The 18288-nt window shown below is 41.2% G+C and overlaps 1 protein-coding gene across 3 annotated transcripts in view; it reads right to left on the minus strand.

Moving 5' to 3' along the window:
* The window catches only part of LOC121280151 (A disintegrin and metalloproteinase with thrombospondin motifs 9-like), a 325713-nt gene that overhangs the window by 177719 nt on the left and 129706 nt on the right, over positions 1-18288 (minus strand). For all 3 annotated transcript variants that reach the window (XR_005943545.1, XM_041191847.1, XM_041191846.1), the window contains exons 23-28: positions 15090-15209; positions 14497-14604; positions 14080-14247; positions 11424-11702; positions 9658-9819; positions 7031-7207 (exon numbers count right to left, since the gene is read on the minus strand). Coding sequence is in view for 2 of the 3 variants with exons in the window: in XM_041191847.1 (XP_041047781.1) it covers positions 7031-7207; positions 9658-9819; positions 11424-11702; positions 14080-14247; positions 14497-14604; positions 15090-15209 (1014 nt within the window). In the remaining variant the exon portion in view is untranslated. The remainder of the gene's footprint in view (positions 1-7030; positions 7208-9657; positions 9820-11423; positions 11703-14079; positions 14248-14496; positions 14605-15089; positions 15210-18288) is intronic.

An 18288-nucleotide genomic window follows, 5' to 3' on the forward strand; every position in this document is an offset into this window, starting at 1 on the left:
TGGACAGGGTGGATAGGGAGCAGCTGTTCCCCTTAGTTGAAGGGTCAGTCACGAGGGGACACAAGTTCAAGGTGAGGGGCAGGAGGTTTAGGGGGGATGTGAGGAAAAACCTTTTTACCCAGAGGGTGGTGACGGTCTGGAATGCGCTGCCTGGGAGGGTGGTGGAGGCGGGTTGCCTCACATCTTTTAAAAAATACCTGGGTGAGCACTTGTCACATCATAACATTCAAGGCGATGGGCCAAGTGCTGGTAAATGGGATTAGGTAGGTAGGTCAGGTGTTTCTCACGTGTCGGTGCAACTCGATGGGCCGAAGCGCCTCTTCTGCACTGTGTGATTCCGTGAAAGTTACGTACTTTAAGAAGAAAGCTTTGTAATGCTGGTTCACTGTTGCCACAGCAATACCATGTCAGAGAAAGAGTATTATGCTGTGATTTCCAATGCAATGTGAAAAAAGAGTTTTGGTGTTACTAAACAGAAGATTAGAGCTATTACCTTTTTGAGTTGGTAGATGGTTTGTTGCAGAAGTGTCATAAGGATCAATTACAAGAACTGTATTGACCTATTGCTTTTGATGTGCTATTACCAAATGATAATGTTGAGTGTGATCTACCACTAATGGCTATTCACAATGAAGCAGCTATTATATCTCCTCAGAAATCTCAGATGCTTCATCTATTCCACGCATACCAAACCAAACTATTGTTAGTACTCCATATTCTAATATGAAATCTCCAGGATGATCTATGAAGAAAGTTATGAAACCTAATGATGTTAAAAATGAGCCTGAGAAAATATCTTGTATTATTCCATTTACTTGTCTCAGCTCACTGTCAAGCCTACTTTAATATATTCTCAAAGTTCAAGAAAACCTTCAAACTGTTTGGATTTGAAAATAGTTGATTGGAGAGGTTTTCATTGTGGTTCTAGGGTTGGCAAATCCATCTTTCCTGCATATTACTGGGAGAGTGCTTTGCTTTATTTTATTTCTTGTTATACTGTCTGATTTAATTGCTGAATTTCCTTTTCTGTTACTGTTCGTAGGCTCCCTCTTGGGGGTGGTTATTATCACCTTGAAATCCTGAAGGGCGAAGATAATTTGATATTTACCTCTCATGCTGAATGTTCTATCCAGAGGAAATGTCCCAGAGAGTTTTAAATAAGAGTAGCCATTTATTGTTACACCAACTAAATGTTTATTGGACAAACCATCACAAACAGCAAGAAATTAAATGACCAATTAATCTGTTTTTGCTTAAAGCAAGAATCTTGGCCTGCACCAAGAGAACTCCCTGCTCTTCATTAAATGGGTCTTGAGATCTTCAATGCCCACCTGAACAATAAGAATAGGCAAACAGGCCCTCAGTTTAATGTCTCAACCAAAACATCTCCAACAATGCTGTACTTCCTCAAAATTGCACTACATTGTTATATCGAGATCATCTGCTCAAAAGCAGGAGTACAATTTAAAGCATGGAGATGAGGTATTTATACAAAAAATCTGCAATTCCTGTTGACTACCTAAAAAGTGCCAGAAGTAACAGAAATTTCTTTGCAGCAGTATGATTCCACACAGAATATACCCTTCATAGTAAGTTTCTAAGATAGCATATGGGAGAATGATCACACATTAGCTTATTCATATTACACAGGAACAAGCTGTTTGACTTGTTATTAAGGACTTGGAATCCCAGTACTCTGATACTGAACATACTCTCCAACTTGGGAATTTCCCACGTACTTTAATAGCTTTGATGATGATTTGTAAAATGCAAGTGAGCGTCAGAAGAATCTTAAACTCTAGTTCCTTTATTACAAAAATAACAACTTGTATTTTCACAGAAGTACTAAGCATAAAAACATTAGGGGGCGGGCAGGGAAGGGTATAGTGAGATAAAAATCAGTCCCTAATTTCTAAAATAGCAGTGCAGAATGGCACAGTAATTCTCTTTGCTCTGAATTCAATGCTACATTTACATTGGGACTGCTGAAGAGAAATGTCCTATGGCAACTTTAGTAAGCATTAGTCCTTAGAAAAGATATCTATGGAGTTTTGTACCCTGCCAAAATTGAATTTCACTCCCAGTAACAATTTTGCCTATTAATGAGTAATACTTATTATGTTTATTCATCAACATTAGTTAGAATAATTTTTAAGTTGATATTTTAACACACAAAATATCATTATACCTCTCAGGGTTAAAAAAATGTTTTGTATATTATTCATTTTCTTTAATACAAAATAGATGGATGAAGAACTTGGAATGGCTTAATTTAAATGGATGGAAATTCAGACAGGCCCTATTGAAGGTGTGTAATCCTCCCCATCTGCTTTCCCTCTATTTGCTGAGCAAGAGCAACCAATACACTGATGTACATCTAGCTCTATGTTTCTCCAATGTTCCTCTTCCTTATTAATTTTAAGATCAGCACAAAATGACTTTTTTTAATTAAACGATTTCTTGGATATATTTTGCAAAATACAGGATAAATATTAAAGCCACATAATGATCTTCATTTTTATCACACACATTCTACAACACATGGCCCAACTTGCAATAATTACTCGTATTAAGTTTACAACATGAACAAACATCTGGGTACATATTTATCTTTGCATGCTGTGATAGTGGATCTCACACTTACTATATTGCCCCACTTGATTTGACTTTAATATGGGTTCTATAAGGAGAGTCTGATATGGCTCATCAGGTTACCACTCAGATGCTGAAGATGAAAATGTACCCCACTGTGTCTATAATAGGTTTCATACTAAAAGGGCCATTCTACAGCATAGCAGAAAACAAATACACAGCATTACTTCCTTAGCAGTTCTGACAGAATATTATTACTTCATATTAGCCAAAGGTTTGGAAAACATTTCTGAGGGAGCTAATAATGACCTGCAAGATTTCAAAAAACTAATGGACTATTTACTATGTGCTATAATTAGCAATTTGGGCAATACTAAAGACTGTGGACAGTTGCTTGAATTTGTAATTAAGCCATCACTTTGAATTATTGCAAGCATCAATTTACCTTGTGGTTCACATAAAACACTTCTACAATAAGTAAATCCCCAAATAAAAAAAAACAGATTGCTGTGGCACTAAGGATTCAATTCAATAATGCTTGCAGTGCCTTAATAATAATGATACTGCACCATTTAAAAACCTATAAACTATCAATATATGATAGTACATTTTCTGTGTGTCAGTATTTGGCATCAAATTTTAAATGGAGTATTGTACAAATAAATAAGATATCAAATGTATATCAAAATGGTTCAATTGTAACACTGTGAAGAGTCACCAAAAATTCATCCACAGAAAGTGCATATACTGGTAATGAAACTGCCACCACATTTCATAGACATAGAATAATATTTTAAATTTTTCTAAAGCGAAGATAAAATGGGTAACCCACATTCAACAGAACTTGAAAAATTGAGATACAAAATATTCTCTGTAATTCATCGTTTGATAAGTACGTATGCTTTGAATGCTATTCATGTTAAGTTGTAACAACATATTATGTGAAAGCAATGCCCAGCAAAAGTTTGACAGCCACATCACTGATGTGTTCATTTGCATTCAACTCGTTACTTAAATATATTTCTCCCAAAAAGGTGGCACGGCATTGCAGCAAATGTATTTTTAGAAGGTGTTAGGTAACAATAATTCAGCCAAGCAAGGATCACTAGACAGCTGTAAAAGAGTGAGTAAATTTGTCTGTAGTGTAATTACAACCTTTTATTTATATCTGCATGTCAGCTGTTTCACTTTCAATTAGATTCCAATTTATATCCTAAATGACAAATAAGCTCCATTTGTGTGAAAATATATACAAAGTAAAAGTTACTTAAGAAAATCCATTATAGAAATTAACATTTTCACACTTATCATTCATTGGCTAAACATTTTCAAAACTATATTTGGATTTTCAATGATATTTCTGTAGGAGAGGATGAACAAATAGAATTTTTTTGCACTTAGGATTAAATTTACAATGTAAAACATAGTTTAATATTTAGGTTTAATATAAACCTGTTAACTGTACAGAACTCTTTTGTACATATTATTAAAGCAAATATATAGAAGATACATTTCTGTGGATGTTGGCAATTTAGCACCAGAATTCTCCCAAAAGAAAAACATAATTAGACATTTCATCTGCTTAGAATATGTCACAATAACAATCTTTACTGTGCACCATAAAATATTTTCACATTTTAAATGTGAGCAAATACTTCATTAATAAATTAAGCTCTTTAGCAATATGTACATTATTTTTAGTATTGTAAATGCTTAAATTGCCAGGGTATCTAATGTATAAAAGCCGTTATCCAAGACAAATAATGTTGATAATACTTATAACCCAAATTTACAACTATGAAGACAGTAAAACACTAGAAACATGATTAATAATGTCTCTGATCCATATATATTATTGGTGCAGGATCTTATGGAAGAGAGCCAAATGATGCAAAAAATGTAAATATCACTGTAAACTAATACTATCTAGTTTGTAACTATTTAGCACAATTATTTTACTACAGAAGGAGTTTCTCCTTTTTAGCACCTGTATATTATTTGTTAATGTGCATTTTACAGTAAATGGGTTGTTTAATATGTATGCATTGCTGACAGGATCATGGCTCACCAATGGCTGAAAATCAAAATTATCCCCCAAGTGTTTTGTCACTTTTGTAATTCCACAAATTTAGTTTCTTACATTATGAAGAGTTTCCATTCCATTAAAGTTCTCAACAAAGGTATCTGATCATAGCAAGGCAGCTTACGAGTTTGGCTAGAATTCAACAGAGCATTCATGAGTTCATACATCTATATGTAGGTAAAAAAAAAATCCACTATACCCAAAAATGGAAGTAACCAAGGCTAATATTTTCCACTACACATGGAAAGGTGCATGGGCATATTTACGGTTTATTCATGGTTACCTGTATCTTGAATGCGATGTCCCTATTATTTTTCAGATGTGTATGTGCAAATTGGCATTATGTTTTGATGTATTATTTGCCACTATGCACAGGCAATTTAAATAGATAATGTAAAATAAACAAGGGGACCAGATAAGCTGTGTGAGCATAACTTCTCCCCAAACTCAGCAAATGTCACATTGTTCAGACCTGAGGCAATCTGAAAACTATGAAGACAGGAGATGGGATCAAGAAAAAAACAAGTCTATACCCAAATGAGTACATGCATTTGCAACTTTGGATTACAAAACAAAAATGTAATTGGCTAAGCACAGTCACTTACCTGCTGTGGACATTCTCATCTGTGCACACATCATATTAATCAGTAACATATTTTAATGGCAGCATTAATAGTGCTGTACACCAGGCCACAATTTTAAATGTAAACACATTGAGGAGCACTGCACAAATTTATGTTCCCAAATATGCGCCTAAAAATATGAAGGCTAAGCTACGCCCAAGAATTGCACCAGAAAATTCCCTTATTAAAATGCTGTTTTTATGATATTGAGGTGATAAGTTGGTGTTCAAGTACAGAGTGAGTAGTGACACGATTAAATCTAATGGTCCTTCATAGCCTGACTGTTTTTTGCAAAGAAACGAAACGGTGATAAAGAAAATCATCTGAGTGGCATGGTGGCAATTCAAAATTACTTCCTTAATTACTGAATTGATGCATTATTTCTTATAGACACGAAGATTGTACTAGTAGACCCATTCTGGCATCAATAGCTTGGTCAGAGTTTGATGAAAGATTTGTAACTTACAGAGGGGCCTTATACTTGTTCGAGAAATATGCAGAGTTCAGAATATGACATACATTGAATATTATTCTACTCTTTTGTAAAAGGTTTCAAACCTGGTTAAAATGTAGGGATGCATTTAAGGGCTGCATTTTCCGGTTGACGAGCTGGGGTGGGGCTCGCTCGCCGACACGTAAAATGACACGGGATGACGTCGGGACGCACGCCCGGCGTCACCGTGCATCATTCCGATCTTTAGTTTGGCGGGCACACACCAGAGTCAGCTGCACACCTGCCGAACTGTCAATGGCCACTTAGAGCCTTTAAAAAAGTAATTAACCCAATTAATGGACCCGGCTGTCCAACCTTAAGGTTGACGGGCAGGCGAAGAGCCCAGGCGGCCTTCAGAAAAAACAAGAAACCTCGTCCACGGGCGGGATGAGGTTTCATGAGGGATTTAAAATCTGTATAAAATTTTTAAATAAAAGTAATCGACATGTCCTTGCTCACATGAGGGAGACATGTTAGAAATATTTTTTTCTCCCTTTAATAAAGTTTTCAAACTTGAGTTGTGCTCCCTAATGCAACATTTTGCTCAGGGAATTATCACCCCCTCCGCCCACACAGGGAGCGCACAGTGCTTCTGGGCGGACATCACGCTGGGCGGGCCTTAATGGGCCCGGCCACGTAAAATCGGGAATCCGCCAGCCTGTGCCCACACAACCCCACTGACAAGGGGAAAATGCTGCCCTAAGTAACTGGGGGTAAAATTCAATTTCACCAGGAGTGGATTGATTGCCTGTTATACACCCTGCCAAATTTCATTTCCATTTAAACCAATCTGCCTTCACCTATTTTGCTCCTCCTCTAAAGTTGATTTTCACCCCCACAGATTGATGACAGGGTCAGAGACAAACAAGCCTTACACACCCTAACATAAATCTAATACCCGCTGTTCAACAAAAGGAGAGGAGTAAAATGCCTATATGCTAGTTAGAACCTTAAGACTACTAAAGGCAGTAACATAAAAGCTCCCAGATCATTTTTTTAAATCAAAAAAGTATTTTTGCACTAACTGTCTGTGACTTGAGGTACATAACTGTGTACTGCATATTACTGGCCTTCATGTTATTAACAGCAGCATGGATTCAATTAGGAAATAATAAATGTAAACTCACAAAAAGGTGAACATTTACAAAACTATATACCCTGGCATTAAGCAGAACTGTTATAAACTGACATATCCACAGACTGATGAACTATGTTATATAAATAGAAGGATTATCGTACCGAGCTCCAACGACCTCTGTGCCAGACATCATCAGTAGGGCAAGCTCGAGTATTGCATTGTTCACGATCAGGAGGTTTGTCAAGAATTTCACAGTTCTGGTCACTTAGCCTTTGACCATTCTGAAGCTGACAAATAACTAGTCTTGTTCTTGCTCCGCCACCACAGAGCTGGGTGCACTATAAATTTAACACCAACACCACATCCATTAAAAAGTGATAATTTTTCATTGAAGTAAAGAAAGAAATAATTGAGTTGAAATAATTGTGTTTAGAAACCAAAGAAAACATTTTGGAAATATCATGAGTTGGAAGTCAAATAATAGGTAAGAGGTTAAAGGATCAGATATGCTTTTCTATTATAAAGATTTTGGTAATTGCAATGTACCTGGAACATTCTCTAACTTTTTAGTTGACTGATTTATTAATAGAAAAATTCCGAAGTCCATTAATAAACCATTCCAACCCAAACCAGGTAGATGCCCAACGTGTGATGGGTCTTGGTCAGAGCTGGTTAAAATAGTTTTAATATACTGAGTGCACAGATCACTTTTTATAGGTTCATAACATGGCATATAGAATATGAATTTAGTGTTTGGGAAGTGCCTTTCTATTTTATTCCATCGCTACTAAGGCTGGGTAATTAAGTAACTCATAGGACAATTATTTATGTGGCAATTCACGCAAGAACACATTTTTTCAATGAGCGAGGGAAACAACAGCTATTATAAGCTATTAAATCTTCTCATTATCACACATGCAGAAATACATTAGGAATTAAAATATTGTTTATAGCTTACTTCTAAGAACGGCCTATGCAAATAGCAAGGTAGGAACAGGAGTGTGCTATTCAGTGTCTCAAGTCTGTTAAGCCATTCAATTATAACATGGCAGATCAACTCAAGTTACTGACATTTCATCCAAATCCCTTGATATGTTCCGCCCCACTAAAAAAAAACAACTGAGCTTAACCTTAAAAATTTAAATTGAGCATATCCACAGGTTTTTAAGGGAGAATGTTTCAGATTTCCTCTGTCCTTTGCGTGAAAACATACTTCCTGATTTCATTCCTAAATGACCGAGTTTTAGTTTTAAGGTTGTGCCCTCTTGTTCTGGATTCCTCAATGAAAAAATTGTTTCTTTGTATCTATCCAATTAAATCTCTTTTATATTTTAAACAAGGCAACTTTATTCCCATGGGTATTATTCTGGTGAAGCTGTACTGTATCCTCTCAAGGACAAATATACATTTCCTGAGGCCTGATGTCCAAAACTGAACACAGTTCTCTAGATTCGATCTGACCAAGATTCTGCAAAATTGAAGCATAGGTGTGAATTTTTCAGTCGGCATGCAGGGGCGGGCCCGACACGCCGATGTGTAAAATGACGCGCGATGTTTCGTTCAGCGGTGGTCGGCTCCACGACTGCCCTTGCCTGCCGAGCCTGCCCGCCAACTGAAAAATTCAGGCCATAATTACCTCACAATTGAAACCCTTGAGGTAAAAGCCAATATTCCTAAAGACTTTTTTGATTATGTTCTGAACCTGTGTTCTAGCTTTTAGTGATTTGTGTACATGGAAACCTTTGAGGTCAATTAATATTTTCAAGGCTGAGATTGACAAGTTTTTATTAGGAAAGGTATCAAGGTATCAAAGGTAGGTAAATTGAGTTGAAGTACAGATCAATTATGGTCTAAGTGAACGGTGGGGCAGGCTAGAGGAGATGAATAGACTTTTGCTATTCCTATCCTTTTGTTCCCACCATGATCTGGCCAATAGCCTCCTGAAGCTGGTGGAGTGTTTTTTTTTAATTTACGTAGATTGTGTTCTAATAATGCCATCAGAGCCCATCTGTAGTATTAACCCGAGGCATCAGCAGGGGAGCAGTGATGGCTTTTTTGTTGTACCAAAGCTGCTGGAGCTGCATTGAGAGTCAATAGTGATCCAAAGAGTTATGTTTTCAATTTCCAGTTATGGCTAAGGGAACCAGGACTGTTCCTTCAGGTCACAGGAACATACCCATGGGCTTTCCTTGCCCCAGGCTTCTGTCCTCCTTTCCCATTTGCAGTGCCTATCAAACCCTCATCTTGAAGAGTTATCTTTGTCCTGGTGATCATTCCCTCTGGTTCTTAGGCTACTCCCCAGGCTGCATTCTAAAACAGGACTTAGCATTGACCCCAATGCATGGTAAAACCAAGATACTGTTTCTCGTTCATGGTGGACGGGGAAAATAATGTACTTCATTCTCAAAAAGTCTTCAAAGGGAGTGGAGAATCCTATTAGGCTCATCAATCTTGAGGAAATTATGCTTCCCTGATTTTTCCAACTTCCAAATATAATTGAATGCACTGCCCTCACACAGGTTAGCACTTGAACATTGCCCATTTTGAAAGATAAAACTTCATATGATATGTTTTAATTCCTTATGTTGATGCTTGGATTAAGCTGTAACTATGCAAAGATGATTTCATTTGTATTACTTATGTTGCAACTTGACAGCAAAAAATATATAAGTTGCACCTTTATATCTTACAAAATCTGCATTTTATCATTGAGTCAATTACCATAGTCCAAAATAAAAAAATGCCTATGAATAAAGGATAATAAAACTATTAGAAGAAGAAATATTACCTCTCCCCAGTTGCCATAGATCCACTGAGGACAAGGACCAGATTCACAGGACCTCATTTCGACAGGCTTAGCCTGTTCAGCACAGTTATTGGTATCATATCCATCTTCATCTTGGCAAACCACAACACGCCGTTGGAAACCTCCAGCACATGTGCTAGAACACTACAAAAGAAACAAAACAGGAATTGAAACAGTATTAAACCAATCAAATAACAGCAGGCTTATTCTATGTCTACATAACAACAGTGGCTCAGTTGTTAACACTCGCCTCTTGAGTCACAAAGTTCTGGTTCAAGTTCCACTCCAGGCTTGAGTACAAAAGTCAAGGCTGATATTCCAGCGTAGTACTGAGGGAGTGCTGCACTGTCAAATATGCCGTCTTTTGGATGAGATGTTAAACTGAGGCCCCATCTGCTTGCTTGGGTGGATGTAAAAGATCCCTGACACTATTTCAAAGTATGCGGTTGGATGGGGGCTGTGGGGGGCTGTTTTGTGGGGGGGGGGGTGCGGTTAACCCAGTGTCCTACCCAATATTTATCCCTTGATTAACATTGCAGAAACAGACTGTCTGGTCATAGCCACATTGCTGTTTATGGGAGTTTGCTGTGTGCATACTGGTCGTCACATTTCCTACTTTCCAACAGTGACTACACTTGAAAAAGCGCTTCATTGGCTGCAAGGTACTTTGGGCTTCTGGTATTGTGAAAAGCATTAGATAAATGCAAGTCTTTTTTTTCTTTATGTAGCTCTGTGTCAAATTTTGTTTGATAATTCTCCTTTGAAATGCTTTGGGGCATTTTACTATGCCAATGGGTTGATATATTACAGATTTTAGTTGTTATTAATAGAAACTGAGCCTATCAATCAGGCTCATGTCAGGCAGGGATCCTCTCGATGACAAAAAACGCAAACTGTGGAAAAGAAACACTTCAACATGCAGGGAGACCTGGATGTTTGTCCAAAACTCTGCCTCTGGCTCATTGAACCCTCTTACTATGCATGTGAATGTCTTTGTTGGCTGTATGACAGATATGCAATGAGAGGTTAATGATAGATTAAATATAGTTTAAAACGATTTAAATATCAAATAAAGAGTCAGAAATCATGCAAGTTAGATTGAGGCCTGGGAACTGAAAAAAATGCTCCAGTTATCTTGCAACAAAGGCAAATAATAGAGGAAAAGATTAGGAAGAGTGACAGGAAGCTTGTTCAAAGTGTTGAGACTTGATTAGGTTTTTAAAGAGTGAAGAGAGAAGTGTAGCAGTGGAGAAGTTTATGGAGGGAGGTTCAAAGAATAGAACTGCAATGATTGAATTGTCAGCCACCAGTAGTGATGGAATGATGAAGGAAGGGGAAACAAAGAAGTGGGTAGAGAGCTCAAGATGATTGCAGATATACTGTGAGGTAAGGCATAGATGAGGGCAAGGATTTAGAATTGAATTCATTGGGATTAGGTAACCAGTGTATATCGGTTAAGGAACAGGAATGGGGCTTTATTTGAGGAGATAAATGCAGGAAAGTTCAGAAACTGAAATTTGTTCCAAAGAGTGGAGAATGGGAGGCCCGAAGGGTGTGGGTGTGGAAGTTGATGTAAAGATTGAGGTTAAGGGAAGGAATGAAAGGCAGAAAAATGAGTGAAAAGGGAACATGCAACTTCTGGTGAGAAAAACAATGAATTAAAAAAGTATAATTGCTAAATGTATAAGTGCTTATATGACAATCATTGCTTGAATTCAAATGATCAATAACAGCCAACAGTCACTTACTGCTCCCCAAGGTCCAGTTCTCCACTGACTGCCTCCAGGTCGTTGAGTGCGATCTGAGTCACCATGCGTTGGCAGGATCTTAGTCCGAGGAAATAAGTGATCATTCTGTCCAGATCTATCATACCCGTGACGTCGCGGAGTGCAAGATGGCATAGCACACTCTTGCTCAGTGAGTGGCTGATCATCAAGGTCACATTCACTCTCACTCACAATCTGATTCTTGTAGTTCATGCAACTCACATGACGTGTTGCTTTACCTTGACCACAGGTCACAGAACACTACATTGGAAAAATAAAATTAAAAAACTTTCTCTCTCTTAACAGAAATTATGTAAAATAGACAACGGGCTGTAACTTCTGAGTTCAGGGCAATGTAACTGGGGAGTACCCCAAAGATGTGCTCACCAACCCCTCACCTTCTCACCACTGTCTCCAGAGGTTCCCAGGTAAAGTTTGCATGGCAATTGCCAGCAAACTGCAAACTTCCCCTGGGCAATTGCCCTGTGCTGGGAACCATCTGAAAATGCAATTTAAATTGTGAACTTTGGATGGTTCTGCCTGTGTTACATCAAGTCACTCAGAAAAAGTTTGAAGAATTAAAACCGATTCTAGATTCTAGGTGACTATTGCACAGTCCACCACTGACTCCCCCACGGGACTCCTCAAATACGCCTGAACCCCCAGGGGACTCCCCTAACCCGCAACTCACCACCCCCCAGCAAGACACTCCAACCTCTGCAGGACTCCCCCACCCACCTACCGCTCCCCACAGGACTCCCCCACCCCGACTACCTCTTCCCATAGGACTCCCCCACCATTCCCCCCCGACTACCTCTGCCCACAGGCCTCCCCCAAACTGCACCCCCCCCCCACCCCCCCCCCCCCCCCCCCCCCCACCCCCCCACCCCCCCACCGCCGGCCCCAGTGGGAGTCCCTCCACCTTAAAGGACTACATCCCGATAGGAGCTCCCCAATTTACCCCAAGGTGCTCCTCACCCCCACAGGGACTCTTCCCCTCCACTTGCCAGACTCGACTCTCCCCCACTGCCCCCAACCCCACCCTAGGCCCAGCTGACCCAACCCAACGCCCACCACCCCCCGCAAGGGTTGACCTAACCTGACACACCCACCTACCCTTGGCCGAACTCTCTTCACATCCCTTCTCTCAGGCCTGCCCCAACTTGACCCGACACCACCCACCCCACCCCAACCCTACCCACTTACTTTATATACTTACTTTTTCCCTGGCTTGTCAAAGACCTTTAAACTGGCTGGGTCTTTAAATTTACCTGGTTTATGGCAGCTCGTGCCGTAAAAAAGGGGACGTGGTTTACTTAACTGTGACTCTAAAACCCTTGATGCTAGGCCCTGGGGACATGCTGCACTACCCACATCCCACCCAGCCTGAGACAGAAGGTTGGGTGAGATTGGATCGCCTGGATTTCAAGGTAAGAACTTTCAGGTGGAGTAGCAATCTGACTCAATTGCCACTCCATTGGAAGTTACGGCCCTACATTGTATTTGAGGCAGGGGGGGGTGGATGAACCTAAATATACCAACTGAGGTGTAAGAAAAGCTCCCGGCTCTGAAGTCCCAAGAGATTTAGACAGATTGAATAAGTTCAGCTGCAGGTCAGCCAGAAGCCAAGAGAACGGAAAAAGAGTGCAAATTGGTATTTTTCTTTCATATATTTATTATTAAATGCAAATCTGCTCCAGGATGCTCAACCTGACACATCATTGTTGATGCAGAGTCATGAATTATTTTAAAAGGGAATTATATAGCTGTTTGAGAAAGAGGAATTAGGGTTCTCGTGTCTCAGGTAGAACAAACACCAGCACAGGTTTAATGTGCCAAATAGCTTGTTTCTGTGCTGTAACATTCTAGGTTCTTTGATTTAATAGGCGTTTTCATGAGCTCGAAAGAGCTTTTGACTGGTCACCTGTGCTGCTATCTCTGCAAATTTGATATTTACCATCTTCAATGTAAAACTTCCAGGTTACATTTCAAAGCGTAAATAAGTATATTTGTTTCTTGTGGGCAGCTGGATGGAACCCAGTGTGTGGTTGAGAATTAGATTTGTATGAAGTTACCAAGAAATAGTGAGACACTTCTGCTCTGCACTGCACTGCCAAATTATAACAATTACAATAGAAAACAAGTTCCTTATGGAAAGGCAGACGTTCAAAGTAATTGAAGCTCAGTTTCTGCAAATCAAACATAGAAAAACAGAGCAGTGAAACTGAGGGACCAAAATACCACTCAACTCACTGGAAGCATTCTTGGAACAAGCACAACGTATTGCAGTTGTCACATTGTTTTCCAACAGCAGGCATGCCATTTTATCATTTGCATATGGCTCAGTGCACCAAATTATAAAGCTGTAAGATAAATACAGAAGCTGATGCATTCCCAACACAAATTGTGTTGAAAGTGTACAGAGATAAATTTAAAATATTCACTTGTGTGGTGTTTATTTTGACTGCTTATTTGCTGTAGCACTAATTGAAATATATGGTTCAAAATTGGAATCTAAATTAAACATAGTTTATTTTAACAAGGTCACATATGCATAGAATATGCTGCTTCTTGCAAAGTAATTCGAATGTCTATGTGTATTTACAGTTGTGATATAATTCAAATCAATATTTCTAACCTGTGTCCACTCATGAGTCTTCCAACGTCCACATGGGATGACAATACATTCTTCTCTAGATGGTGGCTTTGAAAGGTGTGAGCAAGCTGATTCATCAGCTACACCTCCTTGGAGATCTCGGCAGCTAACATAACGTTCCTTAGTACCTTTTCCGCAGGTGGCAGAACACTGTTGAATAGGAATGGTTATGAATGTTTTATCGGTAATATTGTTAATTTTTTCATAAAATTTGAAATAAAATTACTGAAAAGTGCAGGTGACATTGATTTGTAATTTTATACCGACACTAAATAAGCAGTAATTATTAATTCACCACCAGTATCATAAAAATATTCAATGCTGTCTGATCAATAGTTATTTCCAACATTATTTTGATGAATATTATTTAATATTAATAGAAAAATTAAATCTGCATACAGGAGTCCAGGATCCAAATCTCCATTCAGTTCCATAAGTCATGTGATTGGGTATTCTTTCATCTCTTCTGCCCGGATGCATATCAGGACAAGAAGCCAATTCACAGTCCTACAACATAAAACATATAGTTGGAAATAAATAGATGTTTTCAGGTCAAAAACAGAATTACCTGGAAAAACTCAGCAGGTCTGGCAGTATCGGTGGAGAAGAAAAGAGTTGACGTTTCGAGTCCTCATGACCCTTCTTTTCTTCTCCACCGATGCTGCCAGACCTGCTGAGTTTTTCCAGGTAATTCTGTTTTTGTTTAGGATTTCCAGCATCCGCAGTTTTTTGTTTTTATATCAGATGTTTTTAGGTCTTTAATTTATTTTTAAGAAAATGCAGGTACTTGGCTAATAAGGAAAAGAAACTTGAATTCTTAGAACCCTATCATATCTTCCAGGAACAACTCAAAACACTTCAAATACAGCAAATGTCCTTGGGTCTTATGCAACCAAGTGCAGCGGCCAGTTTATGCATCACAAGATATCAAAAACAATAATGAACTGAAAGACCAATTTGTTTGACTTTTTGAAGATGCTCATAATAATTACCTCAGTATCCGTAGGCCTGGTAGCAGCATTACATTCGTTATCATTGACAATAGTACCATATGAGCCTGCAATGCATCTTACTGCTCGCATTTGATAGCCTGTCCCACATGTAGCTGTGCACTATAAAGAGAGCATATTGTTAATTCTTTCAAGTTACAATAAAAACAAAACTTAAAGGCACCATATAATGTTATTATTTGAAAAGCAAAAAACTACCTATGTTAGAGAATAAAATGTATGGGCTGGATTTTTATTTCCTGGTCCTGATCCCGCCATTAAGGTAAAATGGAAGTCAGGAAACACGTGCCTGCGGCGGGACCCAGGGAGAGATTTTGGAGAAATCGGCATCTTGCCAGGAGCCCAGTCAAATTAAGGATGGTGAGTGGGTTCCACTGCTGGGAGAGCCAGAATGTCAAGGCTCTGGGAGCTCAGCGGAAGAGGTGAGGGCTGTGATGTAGGTAGGAGAAAGAGAAGGCACCTTAAGATGGAGTTGCCCTCTGAAAACTGTAGAAAGTTCAAAAATAAAATGTGATCCGAACTGCCAAGTCAGCATTGTGGATGCTACTGGGAGGCTACCTCTATCCACCCGACAGACTTTGGCCTCAGTCCATATGCCAGACAGTGTATGAAAAGTGCCTTCAATAGGCACTTTAATTGGTCTAATTGGCTACCTTCCACTGGTAGGTGGGTAGATGTCACATTGCCCCCTGGAAGCAGCCTGCCTCAAAATAGCCAGACATGGGAACATGCCAGTAGACCAGCACACCAGCACTAGTGCGAAACTGCCTGCACGCCTGCTTCCAAACCCACCAACTTCACTGAATGAAAATTCAGTTTTATGGATAGCATTTAACCCTCATCAGGCAGGCATGGCAGGCAGGCCTGGCGGGCAGGCCTGGGAGCGGCCATGAAACTGACCGCTGCCAATCAGACCCCAATTGCGATTTCACGCTGGCGGGCCAATTAAGGCCCGCCCAACATGATTTGTGGCACCGCACTGGCCAGGAAGAGCCAAGTGGGGGCGGGGGCCTGTTAGCCGTCAGGCCCAATGGTGACCTGGCAGCTAGCAAACGCCAGGCAGGAGGGCAGGTCAGGTGGGCACTTGGCTCCCCTGGTCTTCCAATGAGTGTCTTGTCATCCTCCTGGAAGGGGTGGCTGCCAGGAAGGACACCCTTGTTCCCAGAGATGGGAGGAGGAGGCCACTGCACCTCACCAAGAGGGCATGGGAGGAGGTGGCAGCCTGGGTGAGCAGCCATGAAGTGGCGTGGTGCTGCTGGGTGCAGAGCTGGAAGTGCCTCAAAGACCTGCTGTGGTCAGGAAGGCTGAGTACCATGTTGGCATGGGTCGGTTTGCAGAAGTGTAAAGTGTGCCATCCCCATGTGGATTTCAGGGGTGCTAGAGTCTGAGTGCCATATGACAACGACGCTGCAGCTGGCCAAGGGGGTGCTTGGACTGAATGCCTTGCAGCTTGAGAGCCACGACTCGGATGTGCCCTGCAAGGTGTTCCTTAGCTGGTACTGGCCAGGCTGCAATGGTGCTGTAGGTAGAGACTGGACTAATCAATGCTCCTCTGTCCTTTCAGGAGATGATAAGCCATAACCAGGTCGAGAGGGCACGAGCAGGCAGAGGCCCGCTTAACCTGCTGCTGCTCACCAGATTCAAGCAAGATGCCCTGAAGCTCGAGAGCTGGCATGCAACCAGGCGTGGAAAAGCAGGGGGGGGTGGTGCCAGACGCAGGTAAGAGCACAGTGAACAGAGGTGAGACTTTCAGATTGTGCAACCATTCTAGTGCAGTCTCCTCATTGATGGGAGCCTTGAACCCGGAATCCCCATTGATCATTTGAAGACAATGGCACCGTGATGCAGACCTCCATTGTCTCATTAGGGTGCCTGTCATGCACAGTGACATTGTGATGAATGTAACTAATGACATGTCCTTCTCCCTCTTATGTTTGCCAGCACACACTCGGTTTCTGGACCCTGAAAGGCCACCCCTGATGCCAGAGAACCATCGGGTGTCCCTGTCACCTGCGTCACACCCGCTCTCTGAAGCGGGCACCAGCGCAGATACCAGCGTCTCGGTGGGCATTAGTTCAGTGGCTTGTATCTCAGTGCACATTGGTGAGGGCACTTCACACTTGCTTGAGGTGCAGGTGGAGGCAGAGAGTGCCCAGGGCATCGGCAGTCGGAGGACTGCTGGGGACCAGGACAATGCTCAGTCGAAGGCTGATGACGAGCCTCTGGAGTCGACCATTAGGCAGCAGATGTGTGCCTTGGTCTCTGTGATGGGGGAATCCATGCGGAGCGTGAGCACTGCATTGACCATCATGGGCGAAAGCACTGTCTCCTCCATTGAGAGAGTGGCGACTCTCATACAGAGGCAGCTCCAGAGACAGAATGAGGGCTCACTGGAGGTGTGCTTGGACCCGCAAGCCCTCACACAGGCACTGACCTCAGGTGGTCTGTGTCAGTGTGGGAGATAGATGAGGCAACCATTTTCACAGCTAGGTGCCCATCCATCAATGGCAAGCAGGGAGGTCTACAGTGACCTCACGGCGCATGAACTGCCTGTCGTCTCTGTGGGCTCCTCTCAGGATGCTCTGGATGATGGCAGCAGCTCCTCCACCCCTCTGCAATGACTGTGGTATCTGATGAGGCTGTGGTGACTGGGGCGATGCCAGCCATGGCACTGGCTGCTCTCTCCCAGGCGGGGCCAGCACAGGCTCCACTGGCCAGAGGATGACCACCAAGGTCATCAAGGCCAACAGGAAAGCATGGTCAGCTCCAATACCAGTGCCAACGAGGGGGCAGCACCTAGATGTAGCACTCGCAGGCGCAAGTTAAAGGCACCATGAGCACAAGAGGGGCAGGTCAAAGGTGATTTAATGTTTATTTATGTTTAGTTACTGCCTTCTGGTCTGGGACTTAAGACCAGAGAGGGTGATGTCAGAAGTCTGTACATCTGGAAATGAAATAAGTCTGGTTCTGTCATCATGGCCTGAGGATGCTTCATCTTTTTATGTATTTGGTGGAGGGAATGCCAGTGTGTAATGTTGGATGTACATGGCTCTGAACTTTATTGCACAGGCACTGAGTGTTCTTGTGTTCAAATGAAAGGATCCTTTCAGACATCCGGGATGGAGGAGGCAGCTCTGGCATGCATTTGAAGCTGATCTTTGGTAGCCTAGCTGAAGGGATG

Source organism: Carcharodon carcharias, chromosome 7 (assembly GCF_017639515.1).
Source record: "Carcharodon carcharias isolate sCarCar2 chromosome 7, sCarCar2.pri, whole genome shotgun sequence".
In the NCBI taxonomy this organism is placed as follows: domain Eukaryota; kingdom Metazoa; phylum Chordata; class Chondrichthyes; order Lamniformes; family Lamnidae; genus Carcharodon; species Carcharodon carcharias.